This window comes from Hypomesus nipponensis, chromosome 12, assembly GCF_054491055.1.
Source record: "Hypomesus nipponensis isolate SF chromosome 12, ASM5449105v1, whole genome shotgun sequence".
NCBI lineage: Eukaryota > Metazoa > Chordata > Actinopteri > Osmeriformes > Osmeridae > Hypomesus > Hypomesus nipponensis.
Genome location: NC_140372.1, coordinates 14,410,462 through 14,430,000, shown reverse-complemented (window position 1 = coordinate 14,430,000; position 19,539 = coordinate 14,410,462). Strand labels below are relative to the sequence as shown.

The 19,539-nt window shown below is 41.6% G+C and overlaps 1 protein-coding gene across 2 annotated transcripts in view; it reads right to left on the bottom strand.

Moving 5' to 3' along the window:
* tdp1 (tyrosyl-DNA phosphodiesterase 1) overlaps positions 1-19,127 on the bottom strand; it is a 27,383-nt gene extending 8,256 nt beyond the window's left edge. For both annotated transcript variants that reach the window (XM_084668245.1, XM_084668243.1), the window contains exons 1-11: positions 18,894-19,127; positions 17,812-18,465; positions 17,487-17,530; positions 17,305-17,360; positions 17,111-17,207; positions 8,742-8,776; positions 7,864-7,956; positions 7,326-7,496; positions 7,039-7,117; positions 6,595-6,771; positions 2,091-2,139 (exon numbers count right to left, since the gene is read on the bottom strand). In XM_084668245.1, coding sequence (XP_084524371.1) covers positions 2,091-2,139; positions 6,595-6,771; positions 7,039-7,117; positions 7,326-7,496; positions 7,864-7,956; positions 8,742-8,776; positions 17,111-17,207; positions 17,305-17,360; positions 17,487-17,530; positions 17,812-18,463 — 1,453 coding nt within the window. In that variant the 5' untranslated portion in view covers positions 18,464-18,465; positions 18,894-19,127. The remainder of the gene's footprint in view (positions 1-2,090; positions 2,140-6,594; positions 6,772-7,038; positions 7,118-7,325; positions 7,497-7,863; positions 7,957-8,741; positions 8,777-17,110; positions 17,208-17,304; positions 17,361-17,486; positions 17,531-17,811; positions 18,466-18,893) is intronic.
* Positions 19,128-19,539: the final 412 nt, after the last annotated feature.

Below are 19,539 nucleotides of genomic sequence, written 5' to 3'. Positions count from 1 at the left end.
GTATTTAGAAATGTGACCAATGCTCTCATCTCCACTGCTGTCAGTGGCTGATTCTTGTCAAGTCTCTCGGCCAAGTTTCGCGTGAGTTGAAGGCATGTTTGGGCGAGTGTTATCATGGCGGAGGAAGAGTTACACATTCCTACGAATTGCAATAAATCCAAGGATTGGCAACACTTCGGATTTTACAATAAAGATGGGAAATTTGACAAGACCCATGCAATTGGTAAGATATGTTGTGCTGCTATAAAGTACAAAGGCAGCATGGCTAATTTAGGTAGTCACCTGAAGAGGCTATATGGTATTTGTGTGGAGACGTCTGCCTCCCCCTCGGATTCAGCTATGGCTACAGTCAGTGGCTAGCTCCACCGGTACAAGAATAGGAAGCATTCTCCGAGAAACGAATCCCTGTTGTGTACGACAAAGTAAGACAAGAGATTGAGGAAATACCTTAAAGTAGGACATATGACATTTACATTTAGCAGATGCTTTTAATCAAAGCGACTTTCAAGAGAGAGCTTTACAAAAGAGCATAGGTCACTGATCATAACGAGGTAGTCCCAAACACTGCAAGCAGCCAAAACATGAAGCATACATTGTGAAAAAACTAAAAAAGTGCCAAAGGGAAGACCCATAAGAGCATGCCGTTATACAAGTTACAAATTAAAACAACATGAACCACAAAAAGTGCAAGACTGTACCTTTGTAGAACAATCAACAGTAAAATATTACACAGCGAGTACAAGAGTTAATTTCGTTATACCTAACCTACAAGAGCAACAAGTCACTCAACAAGAGTATGACTTCAATTTAATGTATGGTGTTAAGACAGTGTTTACAGCAGCTTGTGACTGCCAGTAATAGTTTACCCTGTTTTACATTCAGAGGACACATACAACAGGAAAGAAGGACTGGTTTAATGCAAGGCCAAGACCTAATGTTATTTTATCTTTGGTCAGTGACTTTGTTCAATATGTGAAATAAAACTTTCCCTTATATAGTTAATTGATGATTTGCTGTCTGACAAAGAAATAAATCATTATGTACCATATTAACTTGCATAGCATTATATTCTTTGGCATCGCATCTCATTGAATCGCATTGTGTTGAATTGCACTGCATCGCAATAAGGGTGAATAGTATCGTATTGCATTAGTTGCTTTTATGTATCTTTAATGTATCGGATCGTTGGCAGTGCCTCGAGATGTGTATCGCATCATCCTCAGTGATGGAGATGCACATCCCTACTTTCTATGTTCAACAGACAAGGGTGTTTTGTCCCTCGGGAGTTGCCGTGAGCATTACGTGAAGTCAGTAAGGGCTGTTCGAATGGCGATTTCAAGACGAGCAGTGGTAAAATACAAGTTGTGAAAAGAGAAAAAAGTTGTGAAAAGAGACCTCGTCCATGTCTCATTATTCACACGACCATATACAATTATATCTAAAACAAACCTACAAACAGCTCGGTTACACTACGTCAGTGGTTCTCAACCCTGTCCTCAGGGACCCCCTCTCCTGCATGTTTTAGATGTTTCCCTGCTCCAACACACCTGATTCAAATGCATGTTCGTTACCAGGCCTCTACACAGCTAGATAACAACCCTTTTATTTGAATCAGGTGTGTTGGAGCTGGGAAACATCTAAAACATGCAGGACAGGGGGTCCCTGAGGACAGGGTTGAGAACCACTGCACTACGTTGAATTAGCCAATGTCGTTAGTCTAGCGATGCTAGCATTAGTTCGCTAGCTGTATATAACATTTTACTGGAAATAATTCATTTTTCAAGTAATAAGCCAACGTTCAAGTGTTGGGCATTAAATTAATAGCCGGAATAATAGTTTTGGGTTGGCCTTGAAAAATAAAGATAGGCATCTTTTCATTTTCATCTTGTCGCTGCAGTGGACATGCACTGTAAGCCGTACAACCAACTGTAAAATCAGGATACAAGCCACGGCTTTATTTCCGAAAAATACGGTACTACTCTATAGGTAGTTGTATAGGTTTGTAATAGTTAGTGAAAGAGAGAAACAGAGAGAAAGCAATAAACAGACAAAGCGACAGAGAGTAACGGAGAAACAGAAAGGCTGCTCACCCGGGTAGCCTTCCAGACTGGTCCTCACATCCTCCACTGAAGGGTATACCTGGGGATCACACACACACAAAGCAAGGCAGTCAGACATCTACACATTTACATTTACATTTTACATTTTTAGTCATTTAGCAGACGCTCTTATCCAGAGCGACTTACAGTAAGTACAGGGACATTCTCCCCGAGGCAAGTAGGGTGAAGTGCCTTGCCCAAGGACACAACATCATGTGGGAATCGAACTGGTAACCTTCAGATTACTAGCCCGATGCTCTACCCGCTCAGCCACCTGACACCCCTATGAACATCAACCCAACCTGTTTGTCAATTCCACCCCCAGACGTGTAACACAGTAGCCTCTTTTACACAGCCTGTTAAAGCTGGGATGTTGCGGCATAATGCCGCCTCGCAGTCGTGTAAAAGGTACCGAAAACAGACAGGGGGGTCATTGTGGAACTACACACGCTAGCAAAAACACTGACGTAGTCCCTTTTTACGCAGAATGCCGTCATGCAACATTGTAAAAGCACCCACAGGGTGGTATTATGCCGACTTTGTTTGGTTCTGTGTAAACAAGCAAAGCCGGCATATAGACAGGTCTTCTATACGGCAATATTGCAGGATCTCTGTGTAAAAGAGGGAAGAACGATACTTACTCACTCACACACTATCAAGCTGAGGCCCCCCCTGAACCCTATACACACACACACACACTCCTCTCACCTACCAACATTCACACCGAGATCTCTCCCATCTCTCTCTCCTCTTTAATGTCTTTCTTTTCCACTACTGCCTTAGGTTTACAATGCCATTTGGCACAACTCTACTACCTATACTTCAGATACATATTGCCTCATTGTTTGTGCATATGCTGATATTCTTCACAGTGTTTTTACTAACTATATTATTACTACCACACACATACACCACTGTTTTTGGTGAGGCCACAGCCGTCCTTTTGTTGCCTGCACATTGCATTATGACAGCACAATTGTCTTTTTGTCTTTTAATAAAATTGCCTGCCTTCCTGCATTACTGCCCTTGCGGTTTGTCTCTCTGTCTGTCTGAAGGGTTAGGCTAAGTGGCGGGGGGTTGTCTCTGCGTGACACAGTGACTTTTCTGCTGACATTTACAAAGAGCATCCTTTGCCACCAGGAAGAAACTTTTTAAAACAGTGACGTTAATGTACATGCATGAGGGGAAGACAGCAGTGGCGGTTCTGGACGTATTTTACTGGGGAGCCAGTGTTTAATCAGGGGGGCACATTAAAAACAAACAAATGATATTTAAACGTTAAATACTTTCATTTTAAAATCATACAAACGGCTCTGGCTCTCCCTCTTCCAGCTCCTCAACTCTTTCAATACCTTGATATGTTTCTCTAACTTTTGTATTTACTGGGGCAAAAAAGGCTGCAAATATCCCTTCCTCATTCATGATGACTACACTTTTTTTTCAGTCAGCTCAGGGGGGCCACAGGGGGGGCAGGGACATTTTTACAGGGGCCCTGGCCCCTGTAGGCCCCCATGTAGAACCGCCCCTGGAAGACAGTAAAAGAGAATGTTCCATTATGTGGACTGATTTGATGTGGTCTGTTGTTTGTTTGCTAGCAATTGGATGCCCACCTATTATTGTGATTAGAAAGCATGGATTGGTGAGATTTTGCATAATGACAACCCAGAGCTGACAGCAACTAACTACAGAAACACAAATTACATGCAAATGATGCTTGGTCAAACACAAAGATATATATTTTTTAAATATACACAGGCATGCATCTACTGTATATGATAAGAACAATCATGCAAACACAACATCTATTTACATCCATATATACGGCTGAGGGAGGAGGGGAAACGGGAGACAGCCTATTCTATTTATTTATTTGATAACTTTTAGGGCCTTTCTGTTTTAGTTTTTTGTGCCAAGAGATAGTGAAGATTGACAGGAAACATAAAAGAGAGCCGAGGGGAGTACTTGCAGAGAATTGCCTGGGCTGGCTTCGATCCTGGGCCCCTGCAGTAAGGCCATACCCTACATGTGAGCCACCCAGGAGCCCCAAACTGCTCTATTCTTAGTTATAGCTTGCCTCAGTCAATCGCCTCACGACTAGACAATGAAAACCAACATATGGTATTCACACTGACTCAGAGGCTAGACTGGGCTTTGGGCAGGGTCGGCTCCACGGGGGGCAATACCCCCCAAATGGAATGCTGTGACCCCCCCCCCCCCCATTCTTTTAGCTATATGTTTCATTAAGAAAGCTATATATAAAATGGCAGGTGAAGTGGATCTGCTGACTGGAGCAATGGGCAGGGCTAGATTAGATCCTTAGACCTCTGTGTTTCTCACCTCTGCTCCTCACATATTAATGGATACCTGACTACTACCTGTGCATCATAGATCTACATTGAAACAAACTACTCCTTATGGTTCCTAGATCTCCACAGGCTTGACAAATTGGTCTAGTTACCGAACCTCAAACTTATTTTTGCTTTGAGAACATAAAAATACACTTAAAGGAACATCGTAATACCAGGGAACTCATGTATAAAGGATTGAGCAGCTTTCATACCAGAAGATGGCGTATGGCCAAAACTCGAAAAGTACCTACGCACAGAAATATTCACATGTATAAAACCGGTCGTACACCAGGTCCGGCGCACCTTTCCTTTATAAATCACAATCAACGTGAGATTGACCGCACGTGAACGAGCCACTGACCCCGCCTTGCCTCCTCCCATAAATGAATATGCAAATGGACTGTAAATCCACTCCTGAGGTCATTTCTTTGTCTGAATTTCTTTGAATAAACGCCGCCCTCGAAGAACCGCCTCACCAAAAATGAACGTTAAACTCTGCTGCGTTTATTCAAAGAAATACGGTGACTGTGAGATCAAGGTTTTGACAACCGAGTGTGGAGGCGAGAAAATGTGTCCTGTTTGGCGGCCTGTCATAAGGTATAAGCGACAAAAGAAAGTCGGCGGAGTGGAAGACTGTCACTATTTGCACCCTTTCTTGTTTTTAACCTGTATCACTTTGAGATTTAGCTAAATGTAAAGTGCATTACAAATAACACCATTATTATTATTATTATAGGGCCATAAATGCTGTGGGTTCAGTGAACCGGACCATGGCAGAAATTAAAAAGAAATGGTCCGATGTAGAACTTTAAATAAAAAAACGAGTGGTGGCGCATCGTAACAGCATGGCAGCTCTAGGGTTAGCGTGACATGCATTTCCTGAGTGATTTTGTCGTATGTTTGACACCCTCATGTTTAACAGAAGTTATTAAGTTGTGGCGGATTAAACAGAAGGCTATAGGCCCCTATAGCATTTCCCGTTTTGGGTTTTAGCATTTTTATGTGATCATCCACATTAATGATCAATCTTTAATTTTTATGTTTTTTGAATAGTCAACGTCATAAAAGTAGTAGTGGAAAATGTATTCTGTAATATTTGGTGAGTTTCGGCACTTTTCAGTTCGAATTTGCCACGTTACAAGACTTTACGGACGGTCCGCACATTCTCACGTCTGCTTAAAAGTTTCCGTGATGGCCCGCACACTCTCATGTCAAGTAAATCTTTATACATCACAAAGTGTGCTTAGTACATTATATACATCTGAAATGAGTTCCTGAAAGCATGTGCAAAGTGAGAAAACTTTGTTGCACTGAAGTGTGGAGTTAAACAGTTTTTCTTCCGTCTTCAGCTGACTTAACTAATGTTATTATAGTCAGAGAATGTCTCATAAGGGTGCTTTGGCCACTGAAGGGAAAACTTGGGAAACTCTGACTAACTTTCCTCTTCCTCGAAAAACCTCCTTATGTCCATCTCGTCTGTGGAACAGTCATGTCAGAAGTGCTAGCTGCAAGCGCGATGCGTCGATCAAAGAGTATGGGAGTTGAGCGTGATGCTGTTCGTCTAGAAAAACGCAGAGTGGAATTCTGTTGCTATGGGTACCCTACTGATAAAGGGGGGGGGGATGTTGAGGATTAGAGCGTAGCTGTTGCCACGGACAATCCTCTGGCAACTCCAGCTTTGAGGTTCTAATATGTCAGAAAACAACAACTTGATGAACGTAGGAGTTAGCCACCTGTGTGTGTAGCCAGAGAATAGCTGTATCAGCAGTGTTCACGTCAATTTTGTACTTGATCGCAGCACAGTCGGACACTACGCACAAATGGGGTGGCTTACAAGTAAACTTACCAGAAATAGAAATTGTAGGTTAGGCTATCCCTCCCTCGTATTTATTTCAATCTCATAATTTGACATCAACTTTGTTTTCTTTTTGTAGTTATATAGTATAGTAGGTTATAAATAATACATCATTGGATAATAGGCCTACAAATGTGGTTGAACAAATATAAAAAGCGCGACATGTTTATATTTTTACAGAAATACACATTTGCACATCCGAATCAGAGCTAGCTAACAGAACATTGTCTTCTCATATTTTTTCTCTCAAAAAATAATTTGCAATTGGAAGCAACATTTTATAAAAACATACCAAGTGTACAGGTGGATCAGGCCTGTGCGAAGACTTGCCCAAGGTGGTCAGGGTGCGCTGGAATTCCCCCGCCAACCATTTGGTCTTGTCCAATCCCATAGAGCCGATGCTGGAGAACTGACCGATGACAGGCCACTTTTCTTCGCTGGGGATGGGTTGTGTGTGATCATGCAGTAGCTAGAAAATGGGCATAATAAGGCAGGAGGGAAGGAGGTGAGATTTGATCAACTCTGCTGCAATGGACTGTCACAGGTGGTAGACAGATGGACTGACAAATTATAATGAGGGCTTCGTTGAACACTGAGGCCAGTGAAAGTGCCGGAGCTCCATGCAGCCACAGAGAACAGAAGAGGAGAGAGAAGGAGAGAGACACGGGGAGAATAAAAGAACAAAGTTGGAAACAAGAAAGGAAAGAGAGAAAGGAGCCAGAAAGCCTGTTAGTACCTTTCTTAGCCTGAGGTGACCCCACTTCTCCATGTCTGATCCCAAATATCTGCCTGGAGCCGAGCCAATTAGATACACTCTGAGGAAGAGGAGGCAAAAGAACATCATGAGGGGGAGGAAGAGGAAATAGGAGAAGAGGAAGAGGGAAAGGGAGAAGATGAGGAGTGGAGGAAGAAGAGACAACTGAGAAAATGTGTCAGGCAGCATCATGAGTCCATATAACACATTTAGTACTGGTAGTGACTATAGGCCAGTGCATGTTTTTTTCCCCAGGGTTCTTGTCTCACCTGGTCTCTGATAGGTCATGCTTCTTGATCCTCTGCAGCCAATCAGAGAGTTCAGGGGCATTATAGGCCGACAGGTACTCCTGTAGGTCACGTTTGAACATGGTGGGTGACTCCCCCGATGTCTCTGGGCTCCCAGCCGGTAACTGTGGATAGAGGGGGCTCATCCACATCCTGGCATCAAGACACAGAAACACTGTACATGAAGATGATGATAAAAATAATGTCGGTGATAAAGACATAAATAATAAGGGTGGCCTTTTGTTTTGTGTCCGTTGTGGGTTATCTCTTTTGTTTTTGATTGTGGTTGTGCGACTCTCTTTGTGAGATTTTTTTAGGAGATGATTAATACATTTAATTAAAAATTATAATAATAAAAATAATAACGGGTACAATTTTGAGGGAAATTGTGAGGGTGTGCTTGTGGCTGCCCCAGCAGCCCCATAGTCTCCTCTTTTTTTTGCATTAAGGCAAAGGCAAGCACACCCAATGAGTTATAAATAATACAAATAATGAAGAAGATAGCTTCAAAAAGCCTCACCCCTGTGTCTTCTGGTACCAGTCTGCTCTGATGAGGTTGGAGGTGAGGATGACAACCCTGAAACCTTCCTCATACCACAACAACATCATCTTCCTGCAACGACAAAAACACAGTGTGTGTGTCAGGACAACACATAACCCCCACGGTACGACCCCTTGGTCCAAAACAACTATGGAGGAATTACCTCATAACATTCAACCATATAAAAAAACACTCTTATTTTAACCTATTTAACCTTACAATATTCAGATAACATACTTACATGCTCTAAATGGCCACAAATATTATTATTTTTACAAGATGTGATGTTAGAGTCCAGAATTAACTACTGAGGGTTGGCTCAGGTGTGTGTGTGTGTGTGTGTGTGTGTGTGTGGGGGGGGGGGGTTGTTATATCAGCCTTCTAAGGGTGGGTGAGATTAAAACACTGGCTTGTGTGGAGGAGATAAAGACCTGAGTTTGAGGGTGGGGGTTTGGAATGGAGAGACAACTACAGGATGTATGTGATAACATATTCGTATCTCTAGTTGGTATGGGTATACACTTCTTGTGTACTGACTAGCAAACATGAACTGGGTAGCAAATGACGGGCTAAGATTTATTTATGAGACAGAATAATCTTACTAGCTACTCTCAACTGACAATCAGCTGCCTAGAATAAACTGACAAAACAGGATTAAATGGGGAAGAAAAATACCAACAGATAAAAAGCTAATGTACCAACTGAAAAGCTAAATCCTACTTGTGGTGAAGTCTATTTAATTTTATGAAAGAGAGCATGGCTGAGTGAATAGAGTGATACAGAGATGGAGAGAGAGAGAGATGTTTCAAATGGAATACATAAAAAGCTCAGTCTAGGAGAATAAATGGAACACTTACGTGTGGTGTGTCCCAAAAGCAATATCCAGTTTGGCCTGTTAAAAAACAAATAAATCCTCTTGAACTCAGCTATATGGTGTCTTATTAGGGTCATGCTCTTGGCACTACAGCTGCAGTGTCTCTGTCTCAGTAAGATTGATTAGGAAAATAACATTTCACTTCAAACGCAAGTCCTTAATTGATCGTTGTATTTAGATGTCACAGCTTACAGGATCAGACGTGAGGAAGAGGAGAAATCAGCAGCATAAGACGGGAGAAGAGGAAAATGCGTATGAAATTGGCACAGGGACTGCAAGGTGAAGGAAGACCCAACATGCAACTAGGCCATCAAAATGTAATGGAAAAAACAATGGTGTCCTCTAGTGCGCAACTGTGGGAACAACATAGGAAGCAAAAGAAAAATATAGCTGCAGGCAGCAATGGCGGGTTCCTCCATAACATTTCAAACCATTACCAAATTGACATGACACTGACATGTATTGAGACGCGGCCTTACCTATGTTTCATCCGTTTCAATTGAAACGGGCCCCGCCCTCCAAGGGGACCCCCAACAGACCGGCAAAAGTCCCGTTCATTCTCTCAGTAAGATATTGATTGTCTGCCACAATGTCTACTCTAAACCATCCAAGGCAGACTGACCACGAACTACGAGGTTGTGAAACGAAAGTTTCTGCTCAAGCCACAAGTCCGTAAATCAACCTTGTTATTTGCGATCTTTTGTTGAAATACTACACTACCCACAATTCTAAGCAAAACAACACTGACTGATATCTCTGATTGGTCGAACTCGTGGTTACCATGGCAACGTTTACCGCCCCCGCGACCAAGGTTAAAATGTTAGTTTGAGCAGGAAAAGAAATGAAACGTACATATGCCAGTGTTGCTGAAAAACTAAAAATATCGGACAAAAAAAAAAAGCTTTATTCAGTTTACAAAAAGTGATCTCTATCTTTGGTTCAGCATCTGTAGATCCTACTACCGGCGACAGCAGCGGTGCGCCCGGTGAGTGCATCGTTGTAGAGCTAGAGCTAGTTTATGATAAGTTCGGATCAGTGTCACGTCAGACTATTTTTCTTCTTTGCTTTTTGTTAAATAATTGAAGTTGACGGGATATTTGAGCTGTTTTTTTTTGCCAAGTCAGCTGAACATATACTGCGCTAGTCAATTAGCAGTGAAGTTGCCGTGCGTGAAAGGGCGAGCCTTATTTCAACTTAAAACCCTGTATAATTAGATATCGTTTTAATCAAATAAGGTTGGATTATTCCGATGTTGAGCTGCCCTGTTCATGAAGCTGAAAGTGCACGTAATAAAATAAGATACCATTGATGGAAACCGACAGGAATCCTTGCCTTTTCTGCTCTATTATGTTTATGTTTTGGTAGGGCCCCATATTAGTTTTTGAAACGGGCCCCCAGATGCTTAAGGCCGCCCCTGCATGTATTTCATACATGTACACAACATTTCAAGACAACTGGATCAATGGCTGATTTTAAGTCATTTTCTGAAATTCTTCACAAATTGTCACTGTAGAGAAATATCCATGCTGCTGACATTATGGGTTCTTGACACTCTTTTGTTCCCCATGAGCAATATAAGGCATGCGTACCAACTTTTAGACATTTTGGACGAACAGGGTTAAAATGCCACCCTTTTGAAAGTGACAACTTTGAAGCGTGTTCTGTCAGGCCACCTCTGCTCTGGTCAGGCCCATCATGCAGAGATCCATTCTTTAAAAGCTTTGATTACAACAATAACTTTATGAAAGGGAAGATACAATGTAGTAAAGGACGTGTATGTAATGGTAGGCCGACAACTACGTTAAGGCCTATAAGTATAGTTATATATGTATTATATGTAAAGTAGCCCAATATCTGTTGGGTGCACAACAAAGGAGTAACCACTAGTTCCTATAGATGCCTCCATATTTAAAATGTAAAAATGACTGGTGGATTAATATTTTCCTTGTTTTCTGCTGTTTTTGGGGACTTTCCACATCAGCACCCATTTCCCAGTGTCATGTAACTGGATCTAGTTAATGGCGTAATGTTATGGGCATGGAGATGAGGCTACGACGAGGGGCCGGGGAGCAGGGCGGTAGGATAAAGCAGGGCTAGACGTTATATACTGGACACACACCACGAATAAAAGGAAACTTCTCAAGTTTTATAAAACATGTCACGAAGCATTCATTCCGCAAGCAGAAGCTTGTACACCCAGTTCCTCTATTGTACATTACTACACTTTGACTTTGAAACTTTCATGTAGTCCCATACTCTACCAGTTACAGAAATAAAACACAGATGAGAGTGAATAAGAGATAATGGTAGTGAGATGGTGTTCCACTGTTCTGCTTCTCTTTTTCGCCACTCCTGCGAAACATTTCTGGGCACCACTGCTTTTGTTAGTGCCTGCAATGCTGGGAAAAAAAAATAATTTGACAACAATAATGTTTAATGTAACTGGCCTTTCTAACAGTACAACTGGGCCCAGCTTGGCACCCCAATGATCTAGAACCTCCCATAATTGCATTGCAAATCAAAACAAGAGCCTTTTCATTAGACCCAGTGGCAAACTCATTCTGTTTGAGGTTGTCAAATATCACCAGACATGGACTTCTGCCTAAAATGACATGCACCAACTCAGAGCAATGAGTTTCAACAACCATTAGCACAGTTATTCAATTCGTTGACTCTACTCTTAATGCAAGACTACGTTTAAGTTATTGTCTGAAATTCTTTGTCGGCAACTGTTTATGGAGGAACCCTCCCTCACCAAATTGCTTTGGTCATGCTTTCTTAAAAGTCTAGTCCTTAGTTTAAATGTGCCAAAGAAGATGATAACATGACCAAGCTGCGTTTGGTTGATTCAACTGTATAGTTCTGAAGAAGAAGACCTTCTGTTTCTTTTAACAGTAGAATTAGCTGTGGCCAAACTAATCACAGAATGCCTACTAGTCTAAAATGGCTACTAGACTAAGGAGTGAAGGTGGGAGCTTGGTACTGTTGGGGCCATGTACTTCTATGATTTTTGAGTCAAACAACTTGCTAAATGATTGAATGTCTGTTAAATGTCAAATCCAACTTTAAATGTATAAAAGAGAGAATTAAACCTAGAGGTTTAAAAGGCTACGTTCATTTAAACAAATTACAGACAGGATTTGGGGAAAAAGCTCTAGAAATTAGCCAAGCATACATATTTTAAATATTCACAATGAATCTACTTTTCATCTTACATTGAACTATTTTTCAGATTTGTGGGGGTGGTCATTATAGGTTCTAGAGCCTTTTTTGTTCCTCATGGGAAATGAGGCATATATAATGAATTTCAGAATTATGGGACAAATAGGATGCAAATGGAAGCACTTTGAAAATGGACAATGGTGGGATGGCCGTAGCGCCACATATAGATAATGGTGGGTCATTTGTGGTGTGGTAGTTACTCATGGCCTATACCATCAATGTTTCAGGATTTGGAGAACTTGTTACCATTGCATACAAAATCGGAAATGCAATACCAACAAGATCCACATGGGCTTTGTTAAAGTGTTTCTTGGCCTATACTATCTATGTTTCAGGATTTTGAGACCTTTTTACCATTGCATACAAAATCGGAAATGCAATACCATCAATATCCACATGGGCCTTTATTTCAAGCCAAGAAGTGAAGGGAGGGGGCTTGGTGATTCTATCCATTCCAGAAAGCCTTGTATCTTTGTGGTTTAGGGCGTGGCCTGTAGCGCCACCTATGGGTAATGGTGGGCCATTTGTGGTGTGGTAGTTACTCTTGGTCTATATTATCCATGTTTCAGGATTTTTATAACTTTTTACCATTGCATACAAAATCGGAAATGCAATACCAAGAAGATCCACATGGGCTTTTGTTAAAGTGTTTCTCGGCCTATACTATCAATGTTTCAGGATTTTGAGACCTTTTTACCATTGCATACAAAATCGGAAATGCAATACCAAGAAGATCCACATGGGCTTTTGTTAAAGTGTTTCTCGGCCTATACTATTAATGTTTCAGGATTTGAGACCTTTTTATCATTGCATACAAAATTGGAAATGAAATACCATCAAGATCCACATGGGCCTTTGCTAAAGACCAAGGAATGAGTGGGGGCTTGGTCAGCCCACACTCTCCTGAAATGTTGCGTGTGCGTCTTAGTCGCGCGTGTGTCAAGGGAAGGCTGAGTATGTGAGGATTTGGATCAGGCAGGAGGAGCAGGAGGAGGTGAGAGAGGATTTTGCAAAAAAGCTCTGAAATTAGCCAAGCATGCATGTTTCAAATATTCACTAAAAATCTACTTTTCATCTTACATTCAACTTTTTTTCAGATTTGTGTGGGTGCCGTTATAGGTTCTAGAGGCTTTTTTGTTCCTCATGAGAAATAAGGCATATGTTATGAATTTCTGAATTTTGGGACAAATGGGATGCAAATGGCAGCACATTGAAAATGGACAATTGGGGGGTGGCCGTAGCGCCACCTATGGATAATGGTGGGTCATTTGTGGTGTAGTAGTTACTCATGGCCTATACTATCACTGTTTCAGGATATGGAGAACTTTTTACCATTGCATACAAAATCGGAAATGCAATACCAACAAGATCCACATGGGCCTTTATTTCAAGCCAAGAAGTGAAGGGAGGGGGCTTGGTGAGCCTAACCATTCCAGAGAGCCTTGTATCTTTGTGCTTCAGGGCGTGGCCTGTAGCGCCACCTATGGGTAATGTTGGGCCATTTGTGGTGTGGTAGTTACTCTTGGTCTATACTATCAATGTTTCAGGATCCACATGGGCCTTTGCTAAAGACCAAGGAATGAGTGGGGGCTTGGTCAGCCCACACTCTCCTGAAATGTTGCGTGTGCGTCTTGGCCGCGCGTGTGTCAAGGGAAGGCTGAGTGTGTGTGAGGATCTGGAGCACGCGCGGGCAGGAGGAGGGGAGAGAGGATTCAGCCAAAATAGCTCTGAAATTAGCCAAGCATGCATGTTTCAAATATTCACCAAAAATCTACTTTTCATCTTACATTAAAAAAAATTCAGATTTGAATACTAAACATTCTCAAGAGTCTTCATATGAACTATTGATAGTATCAGAGTATCCGTTTTAGACCGGTGGATGTGTAAAGCATTATTTTAGCGTTAGCGATAAATTTGATTTGATTTATGTCAGTCATTTTTTAAGATATTAAGTCAATTTTTCACATGGGAACATGTTGTATTGTCTTCCACCGATATACCAAGTTTGGTGTTGATATCTCAAAGATTTGCTGAGATTTGACCCAACTTCCTGTTTGGTTCCTTTGTTGATGATTTTGATTGGCTGTACTGGACAAACGGTTTTGAAAATCAAAAATCCTATTGATAACTTTTGTGAGGCTCAGTCTGGAGATCCTCTCTGGCAACTTTGAAGAACATTTTAACCAAAAATGTAGGAGGAGTAGCGAAAAAACGTGTTTCCTCAATCTTTATTGTACAGAAAAATCCAATATGGCGGCCGTTATAGGTTCTAGAGGCTTTTTTGTTCCTCATGAGAAATAAGGTATCTGTAATGAATTTCAGCATTTTGGGACTTATGGCCTGCAAATGGCATCACTTTAAAAATTGACATTTTGGGGCGTGGCCTGTAGCGCCACCTATTGTCTCACATGGCCCATGTTTGGTATGGTAGTTACTAATGGTCTGCAGTTTCAACATGCCAAATTTCACAACTTTTTACCATTGTGCTCTAGGGGCTGCCATTGACTCCCATGGGTAAAACATAATAATAAAACCACCAATAACAATAGGGTTCCCTCCTACCGGAGGAACCCTAATAATTCAGTCCATCTTATCTATTCCGAGACCCCTACTTGCCCAGAACTGTTTCTCAAAGCCTGCAGCCAGCTGAGTCTCCCACCCCTAGCTCCTTAGCTTGAAGCACAGGCCCCAATGGAGCATGGTTGGATTTCTGTTTTGGCACCAGGCTTATTCCAGTCATTTTATTCTATTAACTCTGGTCAAAACATCCAAAACGGTATTCCCAATACAGATATTGGGCCTCATTCTTGAACATTTTCTTAAGTTTCTTCTGAATTGTTTCTTACGGGCTTCGGAAAAACAACGTAAGAAAAAGACATCCGCCAAATTCATGAATGCTTGAAAATGTGTTCCTACGCAGCAGAAGTTTTCTGAGCTGTGCTCCCCGGGAAGAGTTTTCTTAAGTTGAAAGCGCGTCCTCGTGCTCCTGAATTAGCATACATACACGCCTTGACAGCTCCTTATAAGGGCACGCAACAGCAGTGACATGTGCAGTCAGAATCAACACAATTAGGAAAGCAACACAGGGCTCCAGATTGCGACCAAATGGTTGCATTTTGCGACCAGTTTTTGAGTCAGTGCGAACCTTTTTTTACAAGCACTCGCGCATGTGCGACCTACAAATGTTGAATTAATTGGGTGTGCACAATGTCAGCACACGTTAGCAACAACGCAGATAAGTCGTTCTAGTAAGACAGCAATATCAGCTTTCCTTCTGCATTAGTAACGTAGCTTAAAGTCTAGGAAAGTTGAGGCTATTTTTCGTTAGGTACCTATAAACCTAGCTAAAAGTCTTGGAAAGTTTAAGATATTTTTCGCTAGGTTCCAATGAACATGTCTTAATCTGCCAGACAAGTGGGTGCCCCTTCGTTCTTTTGGTGAGCAGTTTCACGAGCCCTTCTTACCCGGCGTCATGGAGCCTAGCAGCTAAATACTTATTTAGCACTAGCGTTGCTACTGTCTCCCTGCCTGTGTTTGAGCTGTTGCGCTGTTATACTCGGCAAGTATCGTGTTGTGGTGTCGGAGGACTGATCGAAAAGTGCATCATACATTTAAGTCATTTAGCTAAGACTTGCATGTAAAGTACATAATGTCACATTAAATAATGTATTTAAACTCGAGCTTAGGTTATATGGTGCGTTGCAGGGGCGATTCTAGGATCAGACCTAAAGGGGTGCTCAGCCCCCATTGAGAATGTGACATGAATACAGTGCCTTGCAAAAGTGCTAAACGTAAACCCCCTTGCTAATATAAATCCCTAATTTCACTGGATAACAATTAATACATTTATGTTTTATTATGCAAAATATTGAATGAAAAAACTAAGGATGTCCCTTTCTTCATGAACTACCAGCATCAAATGATAATAAACAATATATTTAAGAAATATATTGCCCCTTAATTTTCTGCTTGCGCTCCTAAAATCTTCAGTCAAGGGCTACTGTGCTCCAAGTAAAAAAAGTCAGTCTGGAGCCCTGCAACAGGAACGCAAGTTATGTTTAAGCGGAAAGCAACCGGTGCACAGGTTTATCGGTACAACATCATACCAGAAAGATGAGCAGTGGAGTTGATCTCTACTGGATCTAACAATGTGCACACTAAGCAAAGTTAATTATTTTAATAATTGTAATCAGAGGATGTCTGTTATGGCAAGTCGTTTTATAATTTAACAAATTCTTGATATCCAAAATTCGAATTCTTGATATAAAAAAAGCTTAGTAAGTATGACAAGCCATTTTATCATTTAACATGAATTGTTGATATCCAGAATTCAAATTGTTGATATCCAGAATTGAATTCTTTATATCCAAAATGCAATTCTTGATATCAAGCTTTCGAATTTTGGGTATCAACAATTCATTGGTTAAATTATAAAACGGCTTGTCATAGTCTGTAAAGCTCTTAACGCTAAGAACTTCTTAGGAACGTTCTAAGGGCGTTCTACTGCGCTCTTAGAACGTTCTTAAGAAGATCTTAGCGTTAAGAGCTTCTTAACAAATCTGGAAAACCCGGCCATCGTGTGTTTTGATTAGACCTACACATAAAACCAACTACCTTTAGTTTACCACTAGACATTCCTGTTATTGGACAAAGGCCTAAGATTCTTTCTCCTCCCACTTCCCGCTCTTTCTATCAGACCCATTGTATGTTTTGTTTCGTGTGTTAGCCCATCAAACTCTTACCAAAGCCAATAACATATTTCCATTACTGTTCATTATATTTCAATTTATTCCAATAAATCATTGTTTAATTGTAACTAGTGTATTCCGATTCCTCATGTTATTTGATCTGCTCTACACTTACAACAAATTCATTACTTAAGATTATAGACTAATTGTTAAACAAGGTTTTCTCAGCCCCTTTAAACAAATTCTGAGGTGGTGCCCCAAGAGACTTTATTATAAATTAACTATTTCTATCTTAAACAACCAAACCCCGCTAAACCATGTAACAATCAATAGGCCAACACCTTGTGGACTGTGGAATCAGTATATTTTAAAAGTCTTAAACAGATGGTTACAATGTAGCCTAAAATGTTGCTGTGTTCCAAGTTCCAACTGTTGAAGGTACCTGACAGAAGTGGACGTGTGAATAGGGCTGGGCCTGCTGGAGGAGACGAGCTTTGGCCTCTCTTTTGTCCCCATGGACAATCAGGACAGGCTTGTCTCTGGACACAGACACACACTCCATTATCAGATCAGAAAATCTCCCTTATCATCAACCCAATCACAGGCTCTTCATTAATTTCAAGAAGGGTTCCTTACCGAAACTCTGGTGGGTACTGCTGGACCATCCATGCGATGTCAAAACAGTAGTTGAACTACACAGAAGTCTGGAGTCATTTATACAGTAGGTAACATGACAGGATACAATAATCTGGTATACAGTGAACCCACACTAAACAAGTTATAGAGGCACAGTGTGCAGCTTTGTAACATAGCCTTACCTGGACAGATTCCTTCAGGGTTCCAAATAATGGCGAGAGGATCTCTGAATGAGGACACGAGTTGAAGAGAGATGAACATCACAGACAGAAGGCTAGATAGACATTACACATTACACTTAGTTAGACATGCCATACTGTAGCTATCAGTCCACAATACTGTTTTTTTGTCCTTACTCTGTAATACTTAAAATAGTCTTCACCGATACGATGGTGCTGGATTTGGGCAGGAGCTCAACATTAACATATGAATATATTTATAGCTCTATCTCAATCATTTGCATGGTTATGTTCTAGGTTTGTAGCTGCATGCAGTTATGGGACTGACCTTTGATGTGCAGAGCCCCAGTGTTGTATCTCTTATCCAGCCCTGTGACTTTGTTGAGGTAGAAGCGGTATGTGTCATTAGCAGGAGGAAAGCTGGTCTCAAAGAAATCGTCTGGCTCATCGATGTAGTATGTCCGCCCGTGGGGGCTAGGAGGCCGGTCGTTTTCAACCTTCACCCTCTTGGGGTTCGGGGTTGGGCCCAGAGTCGACTTCTTTGGAGGGTCTTTCAGGCCTGAAGTCAAAGCTTTCGGCTTCTCTGCATCATCATCGCTGTCAGAGAGGGCCCAGCCAGAATCATCTGCCTCCTTTTTCCTCTTGCCAGCCAAAGATGGGGGGCGTCCATGTTTCACAGGGTTCAATTGGCTGACCTGGGCTACATGTGTAGCCTCAGAGCCAAGAGAGAGAGAGATAAAGGAGGTAGGCTGGACCTGAACTGGTTCTGGTTTCACCTCCTCTACTAGTGCTGGGTCAGGGTCCGAGCCTGATACTGGTTCGGAAACGAGGTAGGGATCAAGCTGATTGGTGATGGAGTTAGAGTTGTGAGTTTTGGTCTGTCCAGGTGAATTACTGTTTGTGGGTTTTGAATCTTCATCATTATCATCATCATCACTGCTGGAGAGGGACCACTTGCCATGCAAGCTTACCTTTGACATATCTGGTTCAGGGGATCAGGAGGGAGAGGTACTTTAGAGGAAATACAAAATTAAAATTACGTTTATGTGCTGTACAACTAGCTGTACTACAATCGTCACGGTCTGGGCTGGAACTGTGCTCCACTGGCTAACATTACAGTGCTCCATATATAATTTATATAAACATCATGGATCTGCTGAGGCACTGAATCTGTAGTACTTCAAACAGGCTGGATGCGTGGCCCAATTCCCTAAGACACGCCCACTCAGCCCGTGAGTGGATGAAGTATATTTTTTTGTGCGTACAAACCTTCAGGCTAACACATAGTAACTGGCAATAGAAGCCCCTGGTCAACCTGCCACATTGGAAGGCGGCTTGGCAAATAACTTAAGAGCAAGTCGTTTTAATGAATAAAATCTGACAATGGGTGGTGTGGCGGGAAATACTCACTGCAATCCTGCAGATGAAAGCGCTCCTCTTTTAACGGGCACACTCGCAAAATTAGAACAGTAAATGCAACCAATCCAGGACGCTCTGAGTGTACAATAGATTGATTTTGTATGGGATATGTTGGACAGGAAAACTTTTAATATAGCATACTTCTGCGTATTACGAGAGCAGGATACTCGTGTTTTGATCAGAGATGTGCAGCCATCTAGGTGTGCAGCCACCACCACCTCTCCTTCGTGTTCTTGTTTTACGGCGCTTGGCATCCAGTTTATCGGTGCATTACCGCCACCTTCTGCTCTGGAGTGTAGATCAGAAAGTCTCTTCAAAAAAGTGTATGCTAGTAACTACCATAAAATCTGACTGAAGGACTTCACATACTCTTGATGACTGTTTGAATGGAAACACCTCATCTTACTTGGACTGAGGTTGACTCAGGCATATCTACTACGGATCATTAGGGCCACATATATGGAGTTGGATAAGTTTCATAATTCACAAACAAATGTAACGTGATTCACAAATCTATTGTCGTGATTGACAAAAAATGACACGCTGTTCACAAATGTATTTCGTGATTCAACATTTTTGACCCCATTACATTTATTTGCATCCTGCCGAACACGAGTTACAAATCCTTGCATTTGTG